At 43.5% G+C, this 18,715-nt stretch overlaps 1 protein-coding gene across 1 annotated transcript in view; it reads right to left on the bottom strand.

Moving 5' to 3' along the window:
- Positions 1–4,971: 4,971 nt before the first annotated feature.
- The window catches only part of CSNK2A2 (casein kinase 2, alpha prime polypeptide), a 39,222-nt gene continuing 25,478 nt past the window's right edge, over positions 4,972–18,715 (bottom strand). The window contains exons 5-11 of the mRNA XM_011971800.1: positions 15,615–15,698; positions 14,689–14,799; positions 14,210–14,311; positions 13,589–13,689; positions 12,551–12,699; positions 11,044–11,137; positions 4,972–5,418 (exon numbers count right to left, since the gene is read on the bottom strand). Of these exons, the coding sequence (XP_011827190.1) occupies positions 11,061–11,137; positions 12,551–12,699; positions 13,589–13,689; positions 14,210–14,311; positions 14,689–14,799; positions 15,615–15,698 (624 nt within the window). The 3' untranslated portion in view covers positions 4,972–5,418; positions 11,044–11,060. The remainder of the gene's footprint in view (positions 5,419–11,043; positions 11,138–12,550; positions 12,700–13,588; positions 13,690–14,209; positions 14,312–14,688; positions 14,800–15,614; positions 15,699–18,715) is intronic.

Here is an 18,715-nt window from a genome sequence, read left to right as displayed (position 1 = left end):
GTAGTAGAGGCGGGGTTTCACCGTATTGTCCAGGCTGGTCTCGAACTGCCGACCTCAAGTAATCCACCCGCCTCAGCCTCCAAAGTGCTGGGATTACAGGCACCTGCTACCACACCTGGCTAATTTTTTGTATTTTTAGTAGAGGCGGGGTTTCACCGTGTTAGCCAGGATGGTCTCGATCTCCCGACCTCGTGATCCGCTCACCTTAGCCTCAAGACCTTAATGTATTAAATTTATGAGTGTAGATTTAGGTTAGTATTTGAATGCTTAGGAAGATTTCATCAGATTTTAGGCCTTTCATATTATTGGAAGTGTGTGCAAATCAAACAGTGTAAATGTGTAATTTAAACAGTTTAAAACGGCCAAGGAAACTAGATTAAGTGTGCAAGCAATTTTTTCATTGTAATTCATTAAGTTTTGAACTAATTGAACGTTAAAGATTAAGCATTTCTATCTATATACAAAATCAACTTGTTTGTAGCTATAACAAGATTTATAAACTGATCTTAAAGACATGAGGCAAATTAGATATTTAAATGTACAGCTTTAATAACTATTGTTTAAAACACCAGTAACCGTAAGCATCCCTTTCAGTGCACAAAAGCCCTAGTCAGATGCCAACACCCAGTGGACAGTGTCTGTTCATGTTAGTCCAAGCCCAGAAATTCAGAGCATCTGCCCTGGAGACACGACGGGCTTGCCACACACTGGAAGGCAGAGTTGACTCCCCGTGTCTCTTTTCTGATGGCGATGGGGATGGGGATGCGGAGGTATAGCAGTGAGGTGAGGAGCTGTAGCCCTTAGCTGGGAGCAAAGATGGAAGGGTGCCCTGAATGACTGGAGTGTCTAGCTGGCAAAGGACAACTGTATCCCAGCCCCAGCAGTGATAGCCATTGAGCCTATCAGGAAGAGTCATGGTGGGCAGATGAGGTTCCTGCTCATCTGAGAGTGGAGTCTAAATGGGAGCCTGTGAGGCCCTGCACATTACTATTATTTAAAAAAATGAATTTTAGGCTGGACCCAGCGACTCACACCTGTAATCCCAACATTTTGGGAGGGTGAGGCGGGAAGATCGCTTGAGCCCAGGAGTTTGAGACTAGCCTGGGAAACATAGCAAGCCCTTGTCTCCATTAAAAACTTTTAAAAAATTAGCTAGGCGTGGTGGTGTGCGCTTGTAGTCCCAGCTACTCAGGACTCTGAGGTGGGAGGATCATTTAAGCCCAGGAGGTTGAACTGCAGTGAGCTATGATTACACCACTGCACTCCAGCCAGGGCAACAGAGCAAGACCCTGTCTCAAAATGAACTTTTAACTGTACATACAATCAAATGTACTCTTTTTTAGGTGTAATGTTTTGACAAGGGCACCAAGTCAAATAACCGCCACCACATTTAGGACACAGAACAATTCCATCATCCCCGAAATGACCTCATACTTATGTTTTGTAGTCATCCCTAACCCTTGGCAACCACCAATCTGTTCTACATGGATCTGGCTTCTTTGCTTAGCACAATGCATTTAAGATGCACATTATTTTAACAGCCTGTAGAATAATATTCTGAAAAAGATTGTTCATCCATTCTGCCACCCGGCCCCTTATAGCCAGAGCTATTTTAAAACATGCTGGTCCTCAGCATGCTTTTTTTTTTTTTTTTTTTTTAAACCATAAAATGAAATGGTGTCAGCTGGGCGTGGTGGCTCACGCCTGTGATCCTCTTGCCTCAGCCTCCCAAAGTGCTGGGACTACCGGTATGCCGGTATGAGCCTCCCAGTTTTTTTTTTTTTTTTTTTAAAGCAGGAACTCACTCTGTCACCCAGGCTGGAGTGCGGTGGCGGGATCATAGCTCACTGCAACCTCAAACTCCCGGCCTTAGGCGATCCTCCCACCTCGGCCTCCCAAAGTACTGGGACTACAGGCATGAGCCACCATGCCCTGCCGTTGTGCTTACTTATGAAATCTTTCCCATGGCATTTCAAATACATTAAAATGCAACAATTTTTCATATTTATGTTTTTTTCTTCTGTGATTTTTGAGAAGAATCCTTAGAATTTGCTTTTGAAATTATCTGACAATTCTGTGACTCTTCACTAATTTATCATGAGAAAAATATTTTTAAAAGCAAATATTGAATTTAATGAGTGACACTCACAAGGTTGTACATTAAGACATTTAATTCCACTTATTAATATTTACTTTCAACTTTCTTAGGTTAGAGCCAACACGTTTTCTTTCTTCAGGTCGCAAACATTTCTATAGTCCCCTAGAAAGCTGAGAGGCTGCGGACACTGTGCTCCACGTGCTTGATAGAGGCCTGCAAGAATTCCATGGCCAAAGTCATCACAGCTCCAGCCTGCACCAGTGAGGGAAGGGATGGGAGGCTGCTTTCTAGAATCATAAGAATACCCTTTCTAAAAAACATCATATAGCATAATTATTTTTAAAGATTTCATTCCACATACATACTGTCCAAAAATGTATGTGCAAATTTGTTTATTGCAGCAATACTGGTAATACTGAAACATTAGGAACAATCCAAAGTGTATGAATAACAGATCGATTCAACTGTGGTGTATCACGTAAACCATGCAGCCACGAAAAGGGATGAGGTAGATTTATACATGCTAATGCAGTAAGGTGGAATGCACTAAGTGGAAATACAAGTTGCAGAATAAGAATGCATAGTCTGATTATAATTTATGTAAAAATGAAAATTATAATTTTAAAATAGTAAGTGCATTGGAAAAAAATGGGAAGATAAACACAAAATTTAATGGTGATTACCTCTAAGGGAGGAAGAGGCTTTTGTGTGAGCATGGGGTGTGTGTGTGTGTGTGTGTGTGTGTGTGTGTGGCTGGGGGCGGGGGCTTTCGTTATTTACCTCTCTGTAAGCATTTGAATTTTGTTGTTGTTGTTGTTTCTTACCACAAACATATATTACTTTAGTAATCAGGAAAATGCAATCAATATTGTTTAGAACACAACCAGGACCACTGGGAGATGAGAGCTGATGTTCTCAATCTCCAAGCACATTGAGGAGGAGCTGAAGATGGTTTTCGTGTTATTAAGTGTTAGGACATGTCCCCTGCTTTCAAAAGTCAAAACAACCTACTCAAAAATCACCTCCTTTCCCTTTTTTCTACAACCACATACTTTCTCAACTCCACCATAATCACCCACAAAACTGAAAATTATTTGTGAAACATGATTTCCACATGGAGCAGTTAAAGAGAGCCTTGGTTGAGGGGGGAAATTGGAGGAGGGAGCTATGGTTCCAAGTTCTACATGACATCTCAAGATGCAAGCCAATCAAATGATTCTATTCGAATAAGACCCTCCATGTCCGGAAAAGACCTCAAATGGCAGTAAGTCATGCTAAGTAGCACAGATACGTGCTGTGGAGATAAACATGCACGCACAAAGCATGTTCCTAGGTACAACAAGGTACAAGGTACAACAAAATAAAAGTATTGTGATGCCGTCCCAGAGATCTGGGAGACTCACAGAAATTTGCACAGTCTTGAGTCACAAAGGGCCCCACGAGACAGCCAGCTTGAGAAAATTAGGCCAGTGATGGGGCTGGAAAGCACCAAGTCTATCTGCTTGGTGTCCCACGGGTGGTGGTCTATGGGTCCTCACCTGCTGGTGTCCAGAGGGGATGCAGTCTCAAGCTCCCACACCTGAGCAACAGCTTAGATGCCACAGAAGCTGGTCCAAAGGACACCATGATGCTGTGGTGGCCCTGAAAGGGGCCTCTTTGCTTTCCTCCACAGTCACTTAAAAAACTGTGAACATCCACACTCGGGTGCCCACCGTGGGCCAGAACTAGCTGCAGAGGAGAGAGAATGTTGTGTGGACCAAGTTGCTTTTGTGGAGACCTAGCTGGTGCGCCATCCAGTGGCTTGGGTGTCTAGATCTGCCCATAGCTTCTGCTGTCCCCCAGGCAGTGGGAGGACACAAACCAGCAGCCAGGACAAGGTCATGGCCACTGCTTTCACCTGCCCTGACACCACTGTCTCGAGCTGAGGACCATGGGAGCCAGTGAAGTCTCATTTGTAGCACTGGGTTTCTCCCGTTTAACAAATACAACCAGTACTTCCGTTCTAGCTCCCCGAGTATCCACTTTTCCTTCCAGCTCATGGATGCTTCAGAACTGTGTGGTCAGAAGCAGCCCTCAGATCAGAGACCCCGACCCCTCTCCTGCTTCAGGACAGCAGACTCAACAAGCCTCTGAGATGGGGCCTTTCTTCAGTAGCGGGTGCTCGGGGGACAGGATTGAGATGGGATGAAATGTGGAGACGGGAGCAAAAGGGCAACCAAGAAAGGGCCAAGACATCTTCCTGCATTCTCAGGAGGTGACTCTTCTTTGAAGGGGAGGCCAGGGAGGATGCTGGTCAGTGGGAATGTGTCCAAGGCAAGGCCCCGCTTTCCTGGCTGAGTCTACTTCAGCCATCCATGTTGTCCCCATTCCTAAGACGGGTTCACTGTGTACCTCTTACCACTCACCTCTGGAAGAGAGTCCTTACAAATGGGCCCTCCTTGGCTGAGTGTGGTTGCTCACACCTCTATGTAGTCCCAGCACTTTAGGGGGACGAGGAGAGAGGATCACTTGAGTCAAGAGTTTGAGACCAGCCTGGGCCACATAGCGAGACCCTGTTTCTACAAAAAAACTTAAAACTTGTCAGGTGTGGTGGCATCCACCTGTAATCCCAGCTGCTCAGGAGGCTGAAGCAGGAGGATCACTTGAGGCCAGGAGGCCGAGGCTGTAGTGCTCGAGCTATTGTTGCACCACTGCACTCTAGCCTCGTGACAGAGCAAGACCCTGTCTAAAAACAAAAATGAAACCTGGCCCGCCTTGCCCCAGGGACCTCCCCTGCTTCATCTGGTTAGAATCTGGCACAAATGCACTTTTGTCTCGTCCTGAGTCACAAGTCTCAGTTCATGACCCTTTCCATACTGAAAACTCTCCATACGTTTCTTTTAAAACCTTTTATTCAATAATATATACTTTTAAAATAATAATATGTAACTGCCGCCATGCCACATACTGCCCCCGTCCCCCCACTGTGGAGTCTGTGGTCAGCTAGTTAGCGTGGTTTGCTGCAAAAACAGGCGGCCACGGGACGAGCTGAGGGGCTCTGGGAGCAACAGTAACCAACAACATTCTGCATACCCTTCACATTCCCCATGCTTTCTGGGTCGGGAAGAAGTCAACAGGAAGCCAAAGGCAAGTGAGCCTTTTACATTCGGAAGTGAGGTTTGATATACGGTGGTGGGCTGCCCTTCGCTTGGTCTAGTTCGTGCTCGCCAAACCTGCCACCGTTTTGTGTCTGCTCACGGAACGTGATCTCTCTATACGCGTTAAGACGTTTGATTTGGTTCTTGTTCTGCTTATGGAAAAGTGGGAGAACCGCAACAGACCTGGGGAAAGAGACGGGAGGAGGGAAAGACGTCATTAATCAACCTGAGCGGGCGAGGGGAGGCCTCCATGTGCGGGAGGGCCTGCACTAGAATGCAAGCTCGGCCTTCCCATACCACTTGGTGGAGAACCCTGTGAGAACTCGCTGAGTTCAGGTTTCCAACAGTACCCTCTGCCTTCCTCTTCTGATTATCATGACAGAGATGGTCTCTAGTATGGCCTTCTGTCACAGGAAGGGTGCTCTGGGCACCACGTGTGTTGTGACCCACTCTTCTACCCTACCCCATCCCTCGGGTCCAGGGCGCTGATAGAGAAGGCCCGGAGACTCTTGACCATCCTGTGCCAGTCAAGCTACAAATTCAGCAGTCAGCTCTAGGTCCCCCTCAGACCTGACCTGATTATCTGAGGTGTCTTAGGACTAAGATGGGGTCTGTATTTACTCAGAAAAAGGGCTGAATCCACTAATAAACAAAGAGCAGTAAGTGAGCTCAAATATTTTTAACTCTCCCCTGGAAACAGCTAGCTGCCTGGCATGGCCTGAAAACCTCATTTCTCCTTCCAGGTCCAGCAGAGCAAGTGGGTGGTGAGATGCCGGCAGCGGAATTCTAGAAGCAGTGCCTCCCAGAACAGCACTACAGTACTGAGAAAGGACTATACACCTGGGAAGCTGTCACACACACAAAATTATTTCATGAAAACTTTCTTTGGGTAAAGGAAGGGTTCCACTGCGTAGTATTTGAGAAGGGCTGCGTGGTGCATAAGGTTAAGAAAGAAATGACTATATTTGCCTTTAAACACTTCAGCTGATTCCAAGCACTCCACTTCAGAGGATCAGTGAGAAGAAACTACACTAATTAAAGACACCACCACCTGCCAAATAATAGCGTTGTGCTGCAAGGAATGGGGCTAGGGAGAGTGTTTCACATATGCAGAACACCGGGCCACAAGGTTAAAGTCATGCACTAAAACAGTCAATCCCAAGAAGCAGGTGTCTGAGTGGCGCGACTCAGAAGCAAGTACATAAAAACGGAGCACTCCCACCAGGACACCACTCTAGCCCCATTTCTGCCAAAGGAAAGTTTTCATATCAAGGTGTAACACACATCTTTGGAGTTCAACGTTTATGCCTCCCCACTCCCCAAAGAGACAGGAAATACAAGTTAAGGTCCTCATAGCAATAGTTTGTCTCCCACTTGGGAAAGCTGGTTATTGTCAACATTTTTATTTAAGAAAACAGGATTTAACATGGCATTTTTCTTCCCTCTAAGGGCAGCAGCACATAAATCATACATCAGTCATCCAGTGATACAAAGAGGTGGCCAATTGTGTCTGAAGTAGTCACTTGTAAAGGATCATAACCCAGGCAGTGTTGCTTTTCTGCAAACAGAAGGAAACAGAAGGCTCCATGGTCCTTGAAGATTATCCAAGTTTTCCACTAGTTGTCAAGATTTCTGTCCCAACCTCTTAGTCACCATTTACAGCAAGAAGAGCCAGCAAGTGAAAAACTGTTAATTTATTGATTCAAAGTTTTTTTTTTCTTTTTAAAAAACAATCCCCAATACATGCAGTTCAGGGTTAAGTATCACATTTGTAGCACATTGTTGAGTCTCAACACAAAAATATGCAACACCTGTATAATCCCATCACATCTTTTTCCAGCCTCTACAATACCTATTTGGGGGTGTTTTCATTTACACATCCACATAGCTTAGAAGCATGTTATTAGCGGTTGATCTGGCCCGATGCTTCTCTGCCACCTCCCCTGCCCTGGTCTCCACCGTGGGGTTATTTTTTTCTAAAGGCAGGATGTTACTCAGTCTTAATTTATTAAGGTCACTGACAAACTTTGGCTTCTTGTGTGCTCATGTGGTCCCTGCTTTTGCTTTCGGAAGGGTTTATATTGAAACAACTGTGACTCTGATCAGTTATTATCCCCTCGTTTATTTGTAGGAAATAAGTTTGCTTGTTCCTGTGGGTGCTCACACAGTTAACACAGGTTCCTAAAGTAATCATTTAATCTGAACTGGCATTAAAGGAAACTGTTAACTGGGCTCTCTTAGATCTGCTTCAGTTCATATAAAAAAACTCTTCCAATTGTTGCATGTGTCTCAAAGTAGTTCTGCTTCCATCCTTATCAACAGAGCACCTGGGAGAACCTAAGTCATTTCCCTGAGTAGGCACAGACCATGAGCCCCGCAGCACTCAGCTCTCTCCGGGACTCAGCACCTGACTCGAGAGCACCACCTTTCAGTCCACTGGGACCAATCCAGCGGGCAGCGCCCTCCCCAGGGTGCATTCCAGAACATAAACTTGGTACCCTCTGATTTATCCCCTCAAGAAGTACATTTCCTCCTCAAGAGCTACCTTTAGATGGTTTTTCTTATTGGTCCCTTTTAACAGCCCCTCCCCTAGCCACTCTCTTCAAGTCCCCAACGATTACGAGTTTGTCTGTCTCCTCTAATCTGTCAGTCTGAGAGCACCTTCCTCTCTGCAAGGGAACACATTTGCTTTAAACCTTGTGAGTGCTGACATGTTACAGAATGTCTGGGAGGAGGCCCGGCTGAGTGACTGGTGTTTAAGTGCCTCAACGAATGACATCAGCACTTCTCTAGTTGACGAGAAGGCCCAGGAAAGCTTGGTCTGCATCATACACTCAATAGCTTCTCCTACCCAGCCACCTACCCTGCCTACAGGGATAGGACGAAAGCAAGGCCAGCTGACAGCATCCAGGGGAGAGTGAAATGCCACCACACCAGAGGTGCAAATGTGACTCAGCACTTCATGAGTTCTACTCTCACCATGGGATTTCTCAGCAGAAGCAAACCTTGCAGTTAGTTAGGCTCACTTGTAGCCAACAAATGATATAGCCATCTGGATTTGGCATAGGAACCTTTTGTTCTCACCATACCAGGTCTATGTTCTTGAACATAGGCAGTACCTGAGATGATAGTATAACACTACCCTGTTCCCCACATTTTTTGCTTTTCTTTAGGAAATAATTAAGTCCTTATCATAGGCACTTTTAACCTGTTTAAGATAATGAAGCAAACAAATGAAAAGTACTGAGATGAGTTTAAGAAAGAATATGCTAACTGAAAAAGATACTGGGTGCGTACATTTACCATGGTTTAGTCTAAATATTAGACACACAGACACACACACAGACACACACACACCCCTTTTGGAACTCTCCAAGACCATCTCCGAATCTAGGTAAATAGTCTTAAATTTTTGGGGAAGCTAGGTTTGGAAACAAAAATGGTTTTTGGAGGCAGGAAAAGAGACGGTCTGAAACTGGACTCACTTCAGTTTGGAAAAGAATGGCGCAGGTGCCAAGACCAGACCCAGGAAGGGGTGAGCATTTCAAGCCCAGTTATGGTCTAAGTCTAAGGCATGAAGAGAGGTAAAAGTCCAGGTGCTGGAAAAGCAAGCTGTGTGCTTAAAAGAAGAATGCCTGTGTCAAAGTTGCAGTTACAAAACCCCAGGACAAGGCAGGCAGGTGGTGTCTGCACCTCCATCACCGTCAGAGAGACAGGCAGAGGTCAATCACCTGACTCTTCTCCTCCAGGTACTTTTATTACCTTTGGGGGACCCACGGGAAAGGAATGGGGTTACCGCTTCACCAAGACCCTCCAGCAGGCTCCACTTGCCTGGTCCAGACAGGCAACTTAAAAAAAAAAGGGGGGGGGCTGAGGAATGGGTGATAAAGGAGATTGGAGGGGGAGCAGGAAAGACACGCAGTGGCACATCTCCCTGATGATAACCAATGCTTCAGGATTGCCTACAAGGGCACATTAGAAGGCTTTTGATAATCCAAAACACTGAGTTTTGCTGCCTGACATATCAATATAGGTTTAGCCGAGAGCTCACATCTTGCTTTTGATTTTCAGGTAGAACAAATGTTTACATTAGTATACAGCATGTGCAATGCAAGCAGGCAGCATTGGTATGAGAACCTTAACTGAATGCATTTCTTGGCTTTGGGATCTTATTTTTTATTTTTTACTCTATAAACTCAACTCTATAATAAGAGAAGAGATTCATTTGTATTTTAAGTTCCCACAGACCAAACGACAAAAATAGAATCTACATTTAGAGATAGGACCTGCTACCAATACCAATAAGATTTTATTGGAATATGGAATGTAAACAAATGTTTCAAACAAACAATCTAACCTTATAAAAATGTATGGCATTATTAAATAGTTAATAAAGAAATCCTAAAGGGTGATGTGGTAGACACCTCTAGTTCTAGCCTAGGTGTGTGAAGTCCCCAGAGCTGTGGCATGGCCCTGCAGCTGGGATGAGGGGACTGCCTACAAACCATGTTGCTGCTGAGTCCCCCAAATGAAATCAGCCCTATTTTTGTTTAAACAAACTCTAGCTTTCTCTGCTAACATGAAGGTTTGCACAATGGATCCAACACTTGCTCCAGGAGCACTGTTTTCTTCCCCAAGCCCCTTGTATATTCCTCTCAGTTGCTTGAGTTTCAGATGACCCTGCCCAGACAACTCTAGTACCTGCATGCAAGACAGACTTATCTTTGCCATCACATAAATGAATCACATATCAGAACTCACAAATGCATATTACAGTGGGAAACTGTATCTCATGGGGATAAAAGGAGGTGGGAGAGGGATATCTTTTTCGGTCTTTCCTGAAAAAATTCTAATGGGATGTTTTCCTCCCTCGCCTTGCCTGAAGACTGACTTTCCAGCTTTAGTTATGGTTGTGAACAAAAAGGTCTCTGTTTCAGAGAGGTGTATTAAAATAGGCGCACACATAGGGATGTGCTGGGAAATGGTGACGTTCTCTTACAAGGCTGCCAAAAAAAAAAAAAAGAAAAAAAACAGAAAAAGCAACAAAAAAATAGCAACAAGATTTTATGGTAAGGCAAATCAACAAAGGTTATAGTGAGCTCCAAGTTATGCACTTAGCATGGAACTTTTGATGATACCCACGGACCAGTTCATGGCATTGTAAGGTTTCGTGATCCCTCCTGACATCAAAGAGGGCTCTTGTGAAAGTGACTGCAGTTTGCTCCCAAATGAATCCACTTGGAGGAAAACTGCAGGGATGAGGTACATTTCCTGGAGAGCTCATGTCATAAAAAAATACATAAAACATGGATTTGTAAAGAGCTTAAAAAAAATACTGTCACTGTTTTTAATATCTCCTTTTTGTAAATGAGGCTGGTGTGTCAGTATAGACTGCTGACATTTCGCTAAGACTTGAGCCTGAATTTCACCAAAGGAAACCCAGACCACCATGGAATAGATAGGAAGTCAGACATTCAGAGCTTGTTGACTGAATGGGTTAATTCAACAGTGGTGCCCTGTTAAACAAAGGTAAATGTACAACAACTCCGAGTCTCTATCTCCCATGCATTCCAAAGGCAGAGCTCCTTCAGATCCTGAACTAGGTGCATCCCCATGCTGCCACAGTGACAGCTCCCTGGAGACTAGCACTGGGGAGTTTCTTTCTTGCTTTTTGACAGACTTTTAGGTCTTTACTCTTCTTTGCATTTAGAAGGAATGATAAGAATTTCTTTTTATCACACTGTAGTTTTCCTTCAAGGTTTGTGTTTGGTTGGTTGGTTTTATTGGCAAGCATCAATGCCGCATTACCCGTCGCTTTCCAGTCTTCATCGTGCTGCCGTGAGACCACTGGAAAGCACAGCATTGTCTGCACAAGGCTGGGACTGCTCCTTCACCACAGGGTCTGCAAGAAAGCAGGAGGAAAGTCAGGCAATCGGGGTGGTGAATGCTGAGAGAAGCCCATGGCAAACCCACCCTTTCAACTGAGAGACAGACAGACTGATGGGCAAGCCAGGGTCAGGGGGGCAACAGGGGAGACGGAAATCACGGAATTCCAGCCACATAAAAACCAACACTGAGAAATGATCAGGGGAATCGTTATTGCAGTCAACTCTTATACTTTCTCAGAGTACAGACTCAACTGCTAAGAGGCATAGGAACCCTAATTTCCCACTGTTCAAAATTTCTACTATTTTTATTTTCTTTCAATACTAATATCATCTCTAATCCCTAATTTCTTCAAAGCATGTAGAATAATAAGCACTTCAAAGGAAAGGCGAGTAAAAAGAGCCATTAGAAGACCTATCCATTTTAAGCAACCGCAGTTTGAAATTTTTTAAATTGAAGTATGACATATATTCAGAAAAGCAGAAAGATCATTAATGACATGTCATAAACATCAGTATTCCTAATTTGATCTAACTCGGGTAAAACCAGCTTTCTGTCCCAGACACTGGAGTGGGGACATCTGAGTTCCCTGGGGCTGAGGTCTAGAAGGCTGAAGGCTTTTCCATTTGTGGTCTCCCTTATGCATACGGGCCACAGGCTCAAGACCACAGTGACACATTCTTCAGGCAAGAATTTAGTTCATCTCCAGAGGAAATCAAAGGAGAGGGAAAGACAGCATATTGGTTAAGCCAGAGACAATGACTTTAAGTGTTGAATGTTTCCATCTTGATTCAGAAAGCGAACTGAGGTTAAGTCTCTCAGCCGCCATGCTCCCCAGGAAGGAGACTGATAACAACAGGAAGTTTATTTGAAACACACATTATCAGTGGAAAGAACCATACACACGCAGAACAATAAGCAACCACACAAAGTGAATGCGCACACACTTCTAAGTGAGCAGTTCAGTCAGGATTTCAGTGAGGTCTCTCCATACCTATTTACCTTTCCTCAAATTCCTTTCATCCATCCATCTGTTCATCTCCTTCTTTCAAAATATACAATGGTTATCTTACTACTTTTAACTAATTACTAGTTTTCTGAGGGGAGAAATAATCTTCAATTAGGTTTCCACACAAATATATATACGCTTGAAAACAAATTTTAGAAACTTGTGATCCATTAACTCAGGGTAACAGGGAGTAAACAGCCTGAATTCAAGGGAGATACATTCAGAGAATAAGCAAACACCTTTGGTGATCAAGAAACGGATCTACAAAGTTGTTTCAATCATCTACAATAAATGAGGTCAAATTCTGGAATAATCCAATCCAAATACCCTAGAATTCTCCTGACTGGTCTCAAAGATAAAGAGTGGAAGATTTGTTCTCTTGAACGAATGACTCCCTGAACACAGTGCCTGGAGACTCACAGAAGTATGGGTGCTCCATGGCCTCTTTGGCAGTCAGTCTCTGTTGATGGTCATATCGCAGAAGTTTGTCCAGAAGATCTAGGGCCTCAGGGCTGACAAGGTGTCTGTTCTCACTATGGATAAAGTTTTCCCAGCGTTTCCGTGAATGTCTGAGAAGAAAAATGAAACATCAGTAATCAGAGACTAAATTCAACAAGAATCCTTATCTACTAGGGCTAAAGCCAACAAAATCTTAGAATAATGTACTGATTACAAGCTTGTTAAATCTCTAACTGGTGCCTGCCTTACTGCCCCATAGTTACAGCATAGCATCCTGAAACACAATGGTGCTCTGTGATTAGATAAACACAACTAGGTAAAACTTCTATATCTGAATATCTGATTTAGAATATGTGGAACCTTTCTAGATTATTTTTTATGCGGTAGGCTTTTAGTCAATTCTGGGTGGCATGCAGGACAGTGGGTAATTTTTATCGGTCAGCAGATATATTTCCCAGGGCTAGCCTCAGGAACAGCGAGGTTACACAAAATACCGTTTGAAAACTGTTAACAAACTGTTTACTTCTCAACATTATTGCACTGTACCTGAAAACTCAATGTATTTTAAAATTTGCTATTGTATAGAAAAACCATTACGGAGAACAAGAAGAAATTGTAAGTCTCTCCACCTTGAAGAGGTATGAAGTAAATAAAATAAAGTAAAATAAAATAAAATTAAAAAAACTAAGTCTCTTATTGAAAGAATCATCGCTCTCCAAGTTTGGCCATTAAAAAGAAGCTTATGCTGTACCAGAAAACTTTTTTCTGTAACATTATGATTTTTGTTTTACCTTTTCTACTAATAGGTTATCTCTCAGAGAAGTAAAATGATTAAAAGACATAAAGCCCAAATATCTCAGTAAGTTAAAAGAAAATATGCATAGGAAAAAAGACGGCTATTTCCATTTTACTGTAATTAGAACAGGAAAAGAAAGTGATTTTGGCTAACCTTTCCACTTCTGAAACGGGGTAAGGTAAAGCACTCTTTCTCTTACTTACTGTCCCAGGATATCGTTGAAGTGTGGATCTAGGTCTATGTGATACTTCTTCAGATACCCATACAGTTCTTCTGTACCCAGAACCTTGGCAATGCGAACAAGCTGAAACACAAAACAAACTGACCAAATCACTGAGCTCAGAACATACTGTGAGCCCATGAGGACGTTTTACCAAAGAATCAGAAGACTTCCACACCACTAACCCTCTAGGGACCAGGTACAAACCCGAGTCCAGGGCAGGCAGACAGACCCAAGGACAAGAAGTTCACATGAATGCAAATTTCCAAACTGCCTTTAAAATAACACAACTTATGACAATAATCTTCTACAGATGGACAAGTACAGGGCATCACAATCTAATGGCTAAAATCTAGTTTTATTAGACAAGGAGGTGCCTGACTTCTTCACATTCACTTTGGAAGGTTGGCACAGATAGCATTATCTGCCTCTACTTCTGCCGACCTGGCAAACACAAAATTCTGTGCAATCTTTATCTTGAAGAAAAGCTCATATGCAGACACTGAGTGACATTTAGTGGCTCAAGGATAGTATTCCTATCTACGGATGCTATTTTCTTGGCATTCACCCCCAAATAAGTAAGAACCAGATTGTGTTTGCTCACCTGGTCATAGTTGTCCTGTCCATGGAAGAAGGGTTCCCTTCGAAAGATCATGCTTGCTAACATACAGCCCAAACTCCACATGTCCAAGCTATAATCATACATCTAAGGCAATAAGGACAACCCATCAGCCAAGGGTAGTAGAAATCCATTTTTCTGATATAAATTTCTTTTTTAGATGAGATTGGGCATGTTCAGGGTGGTATGGCCGTAGATTATTTAAAAAAATTTTTTTTAACTTCCTGGCTCCTAGAAATGTTCTGATCTGAATTTCTAGTCTTCATTTAATCTTTACAGATATTTTAGATTTAAAAACTTCTCTGTCCCCCAAAAAACTAGCTAAGAAAAAACTAAAATTAGCATTTTAGGGTGAAATAATGGCTGGGTTTTGAGTGTATCCAAACTGACTAGATAAACAGCAAATCACAAAAAGCCCTAAGCAAGTATAAATAGCCCAGAGTAGCTCTGCTAAACAAGTTTACCTGATAGTCCACGAGGAGCTCCGGTCCCTTGAAGTACCTTGAGGCTACACGAACATTGTACTCCTGAGCAGGATGATAGAATTCTGCGAGACCCCAATCTATCAGTCGCAGCTACAAACAGGACAGAAAAAAACATGTGAAAGGAGTGTTTCTAGGGGCCTATGCCTTAGAACAAGGCCACATCACATTAGGTAACAATCATTTGTCCACACAAAAAATGTGAGCAGGTGCACTGGCTTAAAGATGACATTTTCAGCAACTGTGCAAGAGGTCATTTTTAGAGTAGAGCACTTGAAATGCTTTTTGAAAAAATTTTAAATTATCCTGGTTCATTCCTCTCTCTAGATCAACAAAGCTCAACCTTTTTTTCCGCCTACATTCAGAAACTGTAGGCAGTTACATTTGGTAACACATTCTCCCATTATTCATAGCTTTTCGTTATAAGCTCCAGGCGTCAGTGAAAGGGCTGGGGGGACACATCCCACTCCAGGACTGAAGCACTGCTCCATTGATTTATTCGTCTACTACTAGATGATCCATTTACTCACTGATTAGGGCCAACAGAGATGGATATCAAAAATAGGGGGGACCTAAGTGTTCTTTTAAGGCCAGGCAGATTGGTCTGCAGGTCATCAAGAAATGAAGCAGAAATCACCAGCTGTAATTTCTTTCTGAGGCCCTTCAGAAAACTATGACCAAAATAAAACAAGTGACTATAGTTAGCCACTATACTTAAACCGTCTACTTTCCTTGTGTACTACGCTTTACAAAGTAGAAATCGACAATGGAGATGGGAAAAATCACAGTAACAAAAGTTTGCCCAAAAACCCACCATGGGTCTACAGAAACCTTCGTGGCACTGGACAGCTTTCTGGTCTGCTCTAAGCCTTTTAATCAAGCTTGTTGCTGCCTGGCTGTAATGGTACCTTTTTCTGTTGGTGATCTATCATGACATTGTGAGGTTTCACATCCCTGTGCATGATTCCCTTGCTGTGGCAGTAATCCAGAGCCTATTAGGTAAGAAAGCACAGATAATAGTAAGCAACCCCACTACCATCCCCCAATGCAAGCACAGTCTTATTATTTGTGACACCTTGACTTGAATACAGTCCCCCAAGGGGCAGCTTGCTGCCTGTATTGAAAGATTAAAAAAAGTGTGCTTCAGAAGGCACCCCTTGCTCTCTCAGCATACTACAGCCAGTAGAGAGAGGGTATGAAGGGAATGGCAAGGGCTAGGAGGAAGATTTTTTTTTTTTTTGAGATGGAGTCTCGCTCTGTTGTCCAGGCTGGAGTGCAGTGGCATAATCTCGCAATCAACACTTTGGGAGGCTGAGGCGGGTGGATCACTTGAGGTCAGGAGTGCGAGACTAGCCTGGGCAACACGGCTATATTAAAAATACAAAAGGTAGCTGGGTGTGGTGGTGCACGCCTGTAATCCAGCTACTTGAGTGGGCTGAGGCAGGAGAACTGCTTGAACCCGGGAGGTGGAGGCTGCAGTGAGCCAAGATGGTGCCACTGCACTCCAGCCTGGGCAAAAAAGGCAGGCAGTGGGGAGGGGGTGGTGTGTGTGTGGGATGATAAACCAGACTTTGGAACCTCACTGGAGTCACCTCTCATAATGGTTCAAAGGACAGACCAGCATCTATGTGGACATGAAGAATGACATTCAAATACATCTTTCAATACGGCTTATTTTGTACACAAGGGTCCCACGTGGGTTTTCTGGATGACCAAGCATTAGTATTTTCCTTAATACAATCCCCGAGCCTTTAAGAATTATCATTACGAGGCCAGGTATGGTGCTCACGCCTGTAATCCCAGCACTTTTGGAGGCCGAGGCAAGCAGATCACTTCAGGTCAGGAGTTCAAGACCAGCCTGGCCAACATGGCGAAACTCCGTCTCTACTAAAAATACAAAAAATTAGCCAGGCGAGGTGGTGGGCGCCTCTAGTTCCAGCTACTTGTGGGGCTAAAGCACAAGAATTGCTTGAACCTGAGAGGCGGAGGTTGCAGTGAGCCAAGATGGCGCCATCGCACTCCAGCCTGGGAAACACAGCTGGTCTCAAAGAAAAAAAAAAAAAAAAAAAGGAATGATCATTACATTATTACTCCAAGGGAGGAAACTGCTTTGTATAAGATGATTGATATGTAGATATTAGGTATATAATGGTTTTTCACAGATTTAAAGAGCTGTGCAACCATTACCACAATCCAGTTTTAGAACATCTCCACCCCTAAAATTTTTCTTGAGCTTGTCTGTAGTCAATCCCCTCTCCTAACTTCTCCCAATCCCTCCGTGCCCTGCCCACAACCACTGACCTGCTATTTGCTGGTATAGATTTGCCTTTTCTGCACATTCATAAATGAAATCATACACGTATAGTGCTTCGTCTACCTTCTTTCACTCAGTATACTATTTCTGAGATTCATCCAAGTTGTTTTTCCTTGCTGAGTGGTATTCCACTACTACTGATGGACATTTGGGTTGTTTCCACTCATGCTTTAATTTCCCTTGGGTAGATTCCTAGGGGTGGAAGCGCTGGGTTGTATGCTAAGTTTGTGTTTAAACTTTTAAGAAACTGCCTAATTATCTTCCAAAGTGGCTGCATCACTTTTACTCCCACCAGCAACCTGAGGGTTTAAGTTTCTCCACATTCTCATCAACACCTGTCATTGTTCAACTTGATTACAGCTTTTCTGGTGGGCATAAAGTGGTGTCTCCATGTGGTTTTGATTTTTATTTCCATAATGAGTGATGAAGTGGAACATCTTTTTATGTGTCTATTGGCCATTCTAAATCTTCTTTGGAGAAATGGTGATTCAAATCTTTCAATCATTTATTAGATTGTTAAGCTCTATTTTTTTTAACATAAAAATTTGCTTCTAAATCTCCCTTGCCTAAAATAATAACTATCTTCATAAACTTCAAATTCAGGACCTTTGGCTAACCTTAACAAGCACGTGAATCCTACACAAGGTCAACGAAATACTCCTCAAGCAGAATCCCTGTCCTCTACCTACCAGTAGGGCTCCCACCAGTTGTAACAACCAAGAATGATTCCAGATTTTGCCAAATGTCCCCTGGGGGACAAGCTTGACCTGGATGAGAAGCAATAAACTAGACTCTCAAGGACACTGGAGTGGACTTCTTCATGTTGGAGGAGTACACAAGCCAGAGAATGAGCCCTGGGATTAGCATTCCAGGAATAAGCTCCCCCGATCTGTGCTTTTCCCTGAACCAAGAGTATACAATATAGAATGCTTGTTATGGCCAGGCGCAGCGGCTCACACTTGTAATCCCAGCAGTTTGGGAGGCCGAGGCGGGCAGATCATGAGGTCAGGAGTTTTGAGACCAGCCTGACCAACACGGTGAAACCCCATTTCTGCTAAAAATACAAAAATTAGCCAAGCGTGGTGGTACGCGCCTGTAATCCCAACTACTCAGGAGGCTGAGGCGGGAGAATTGTTTGAACCTGGGAGGTGGAGGTTGCAGTGAGCCGAGATCGTGCCACCGCACTCCAGCCTGGGCAACAGAAATTCTGTCTCAAAAAAATAAAAAAATAAAGATTGCTTGTTATTTGAAGATCAAGAACAGGCACTACTAAACTATGGGGATACATATAAGGATATAATCTTCAGAGGAGACACTGAACAGAAGAACAAGAGAGCCCTGCAGGATGTTCACAATATCCTCTACCAGCCCTGTCCAATAAGACTTTCTGCAACGACGGAAATATTCTATTCCTGCATGCTATGATACAGTAGCCACTAGCTACATGAGGCCACCGAGCACCTGAAATGTGCCTAGTGTGATTAGGGAACTAAATTTTATTTTATTATTTTATTTTTTGGGACAGGGCCTTGCTCTGTTGCCCAGGCTAGAGTGCAGTGGCATGATCTCAGCTCACTGCAACCTCTGCCTCACAGGCTCAAGTGGATCCTCCCACCTCCACCTGCTGAGTAGCTGGAACCATAGGCATGCACCACCACACCTGGCTAATTTATACATATTCATATATATATATAT

The sequence above is a fragment of the Mandrillus leucophaeus genome, unplaced genomic scaffold, assembly GCF_000951045.1.
Source record: "Mandrillus leucophaeus isolate KB7577 unplaced genomic scaffold, Mleu.le_1.0 Scaffold125, whole genome shotgun sequence".
NCBI lineage: Eukaryota > Metazoa > Chordata > Mammalia > Primates > Cercopithecidae > Mandrillus > Mandrillus leucophaeus.
The sequence above is the reverse complement of the archived record's forward strand: the minus strand, read 5'-3'. Positions and strand labels throughout refer to the sequence as shown.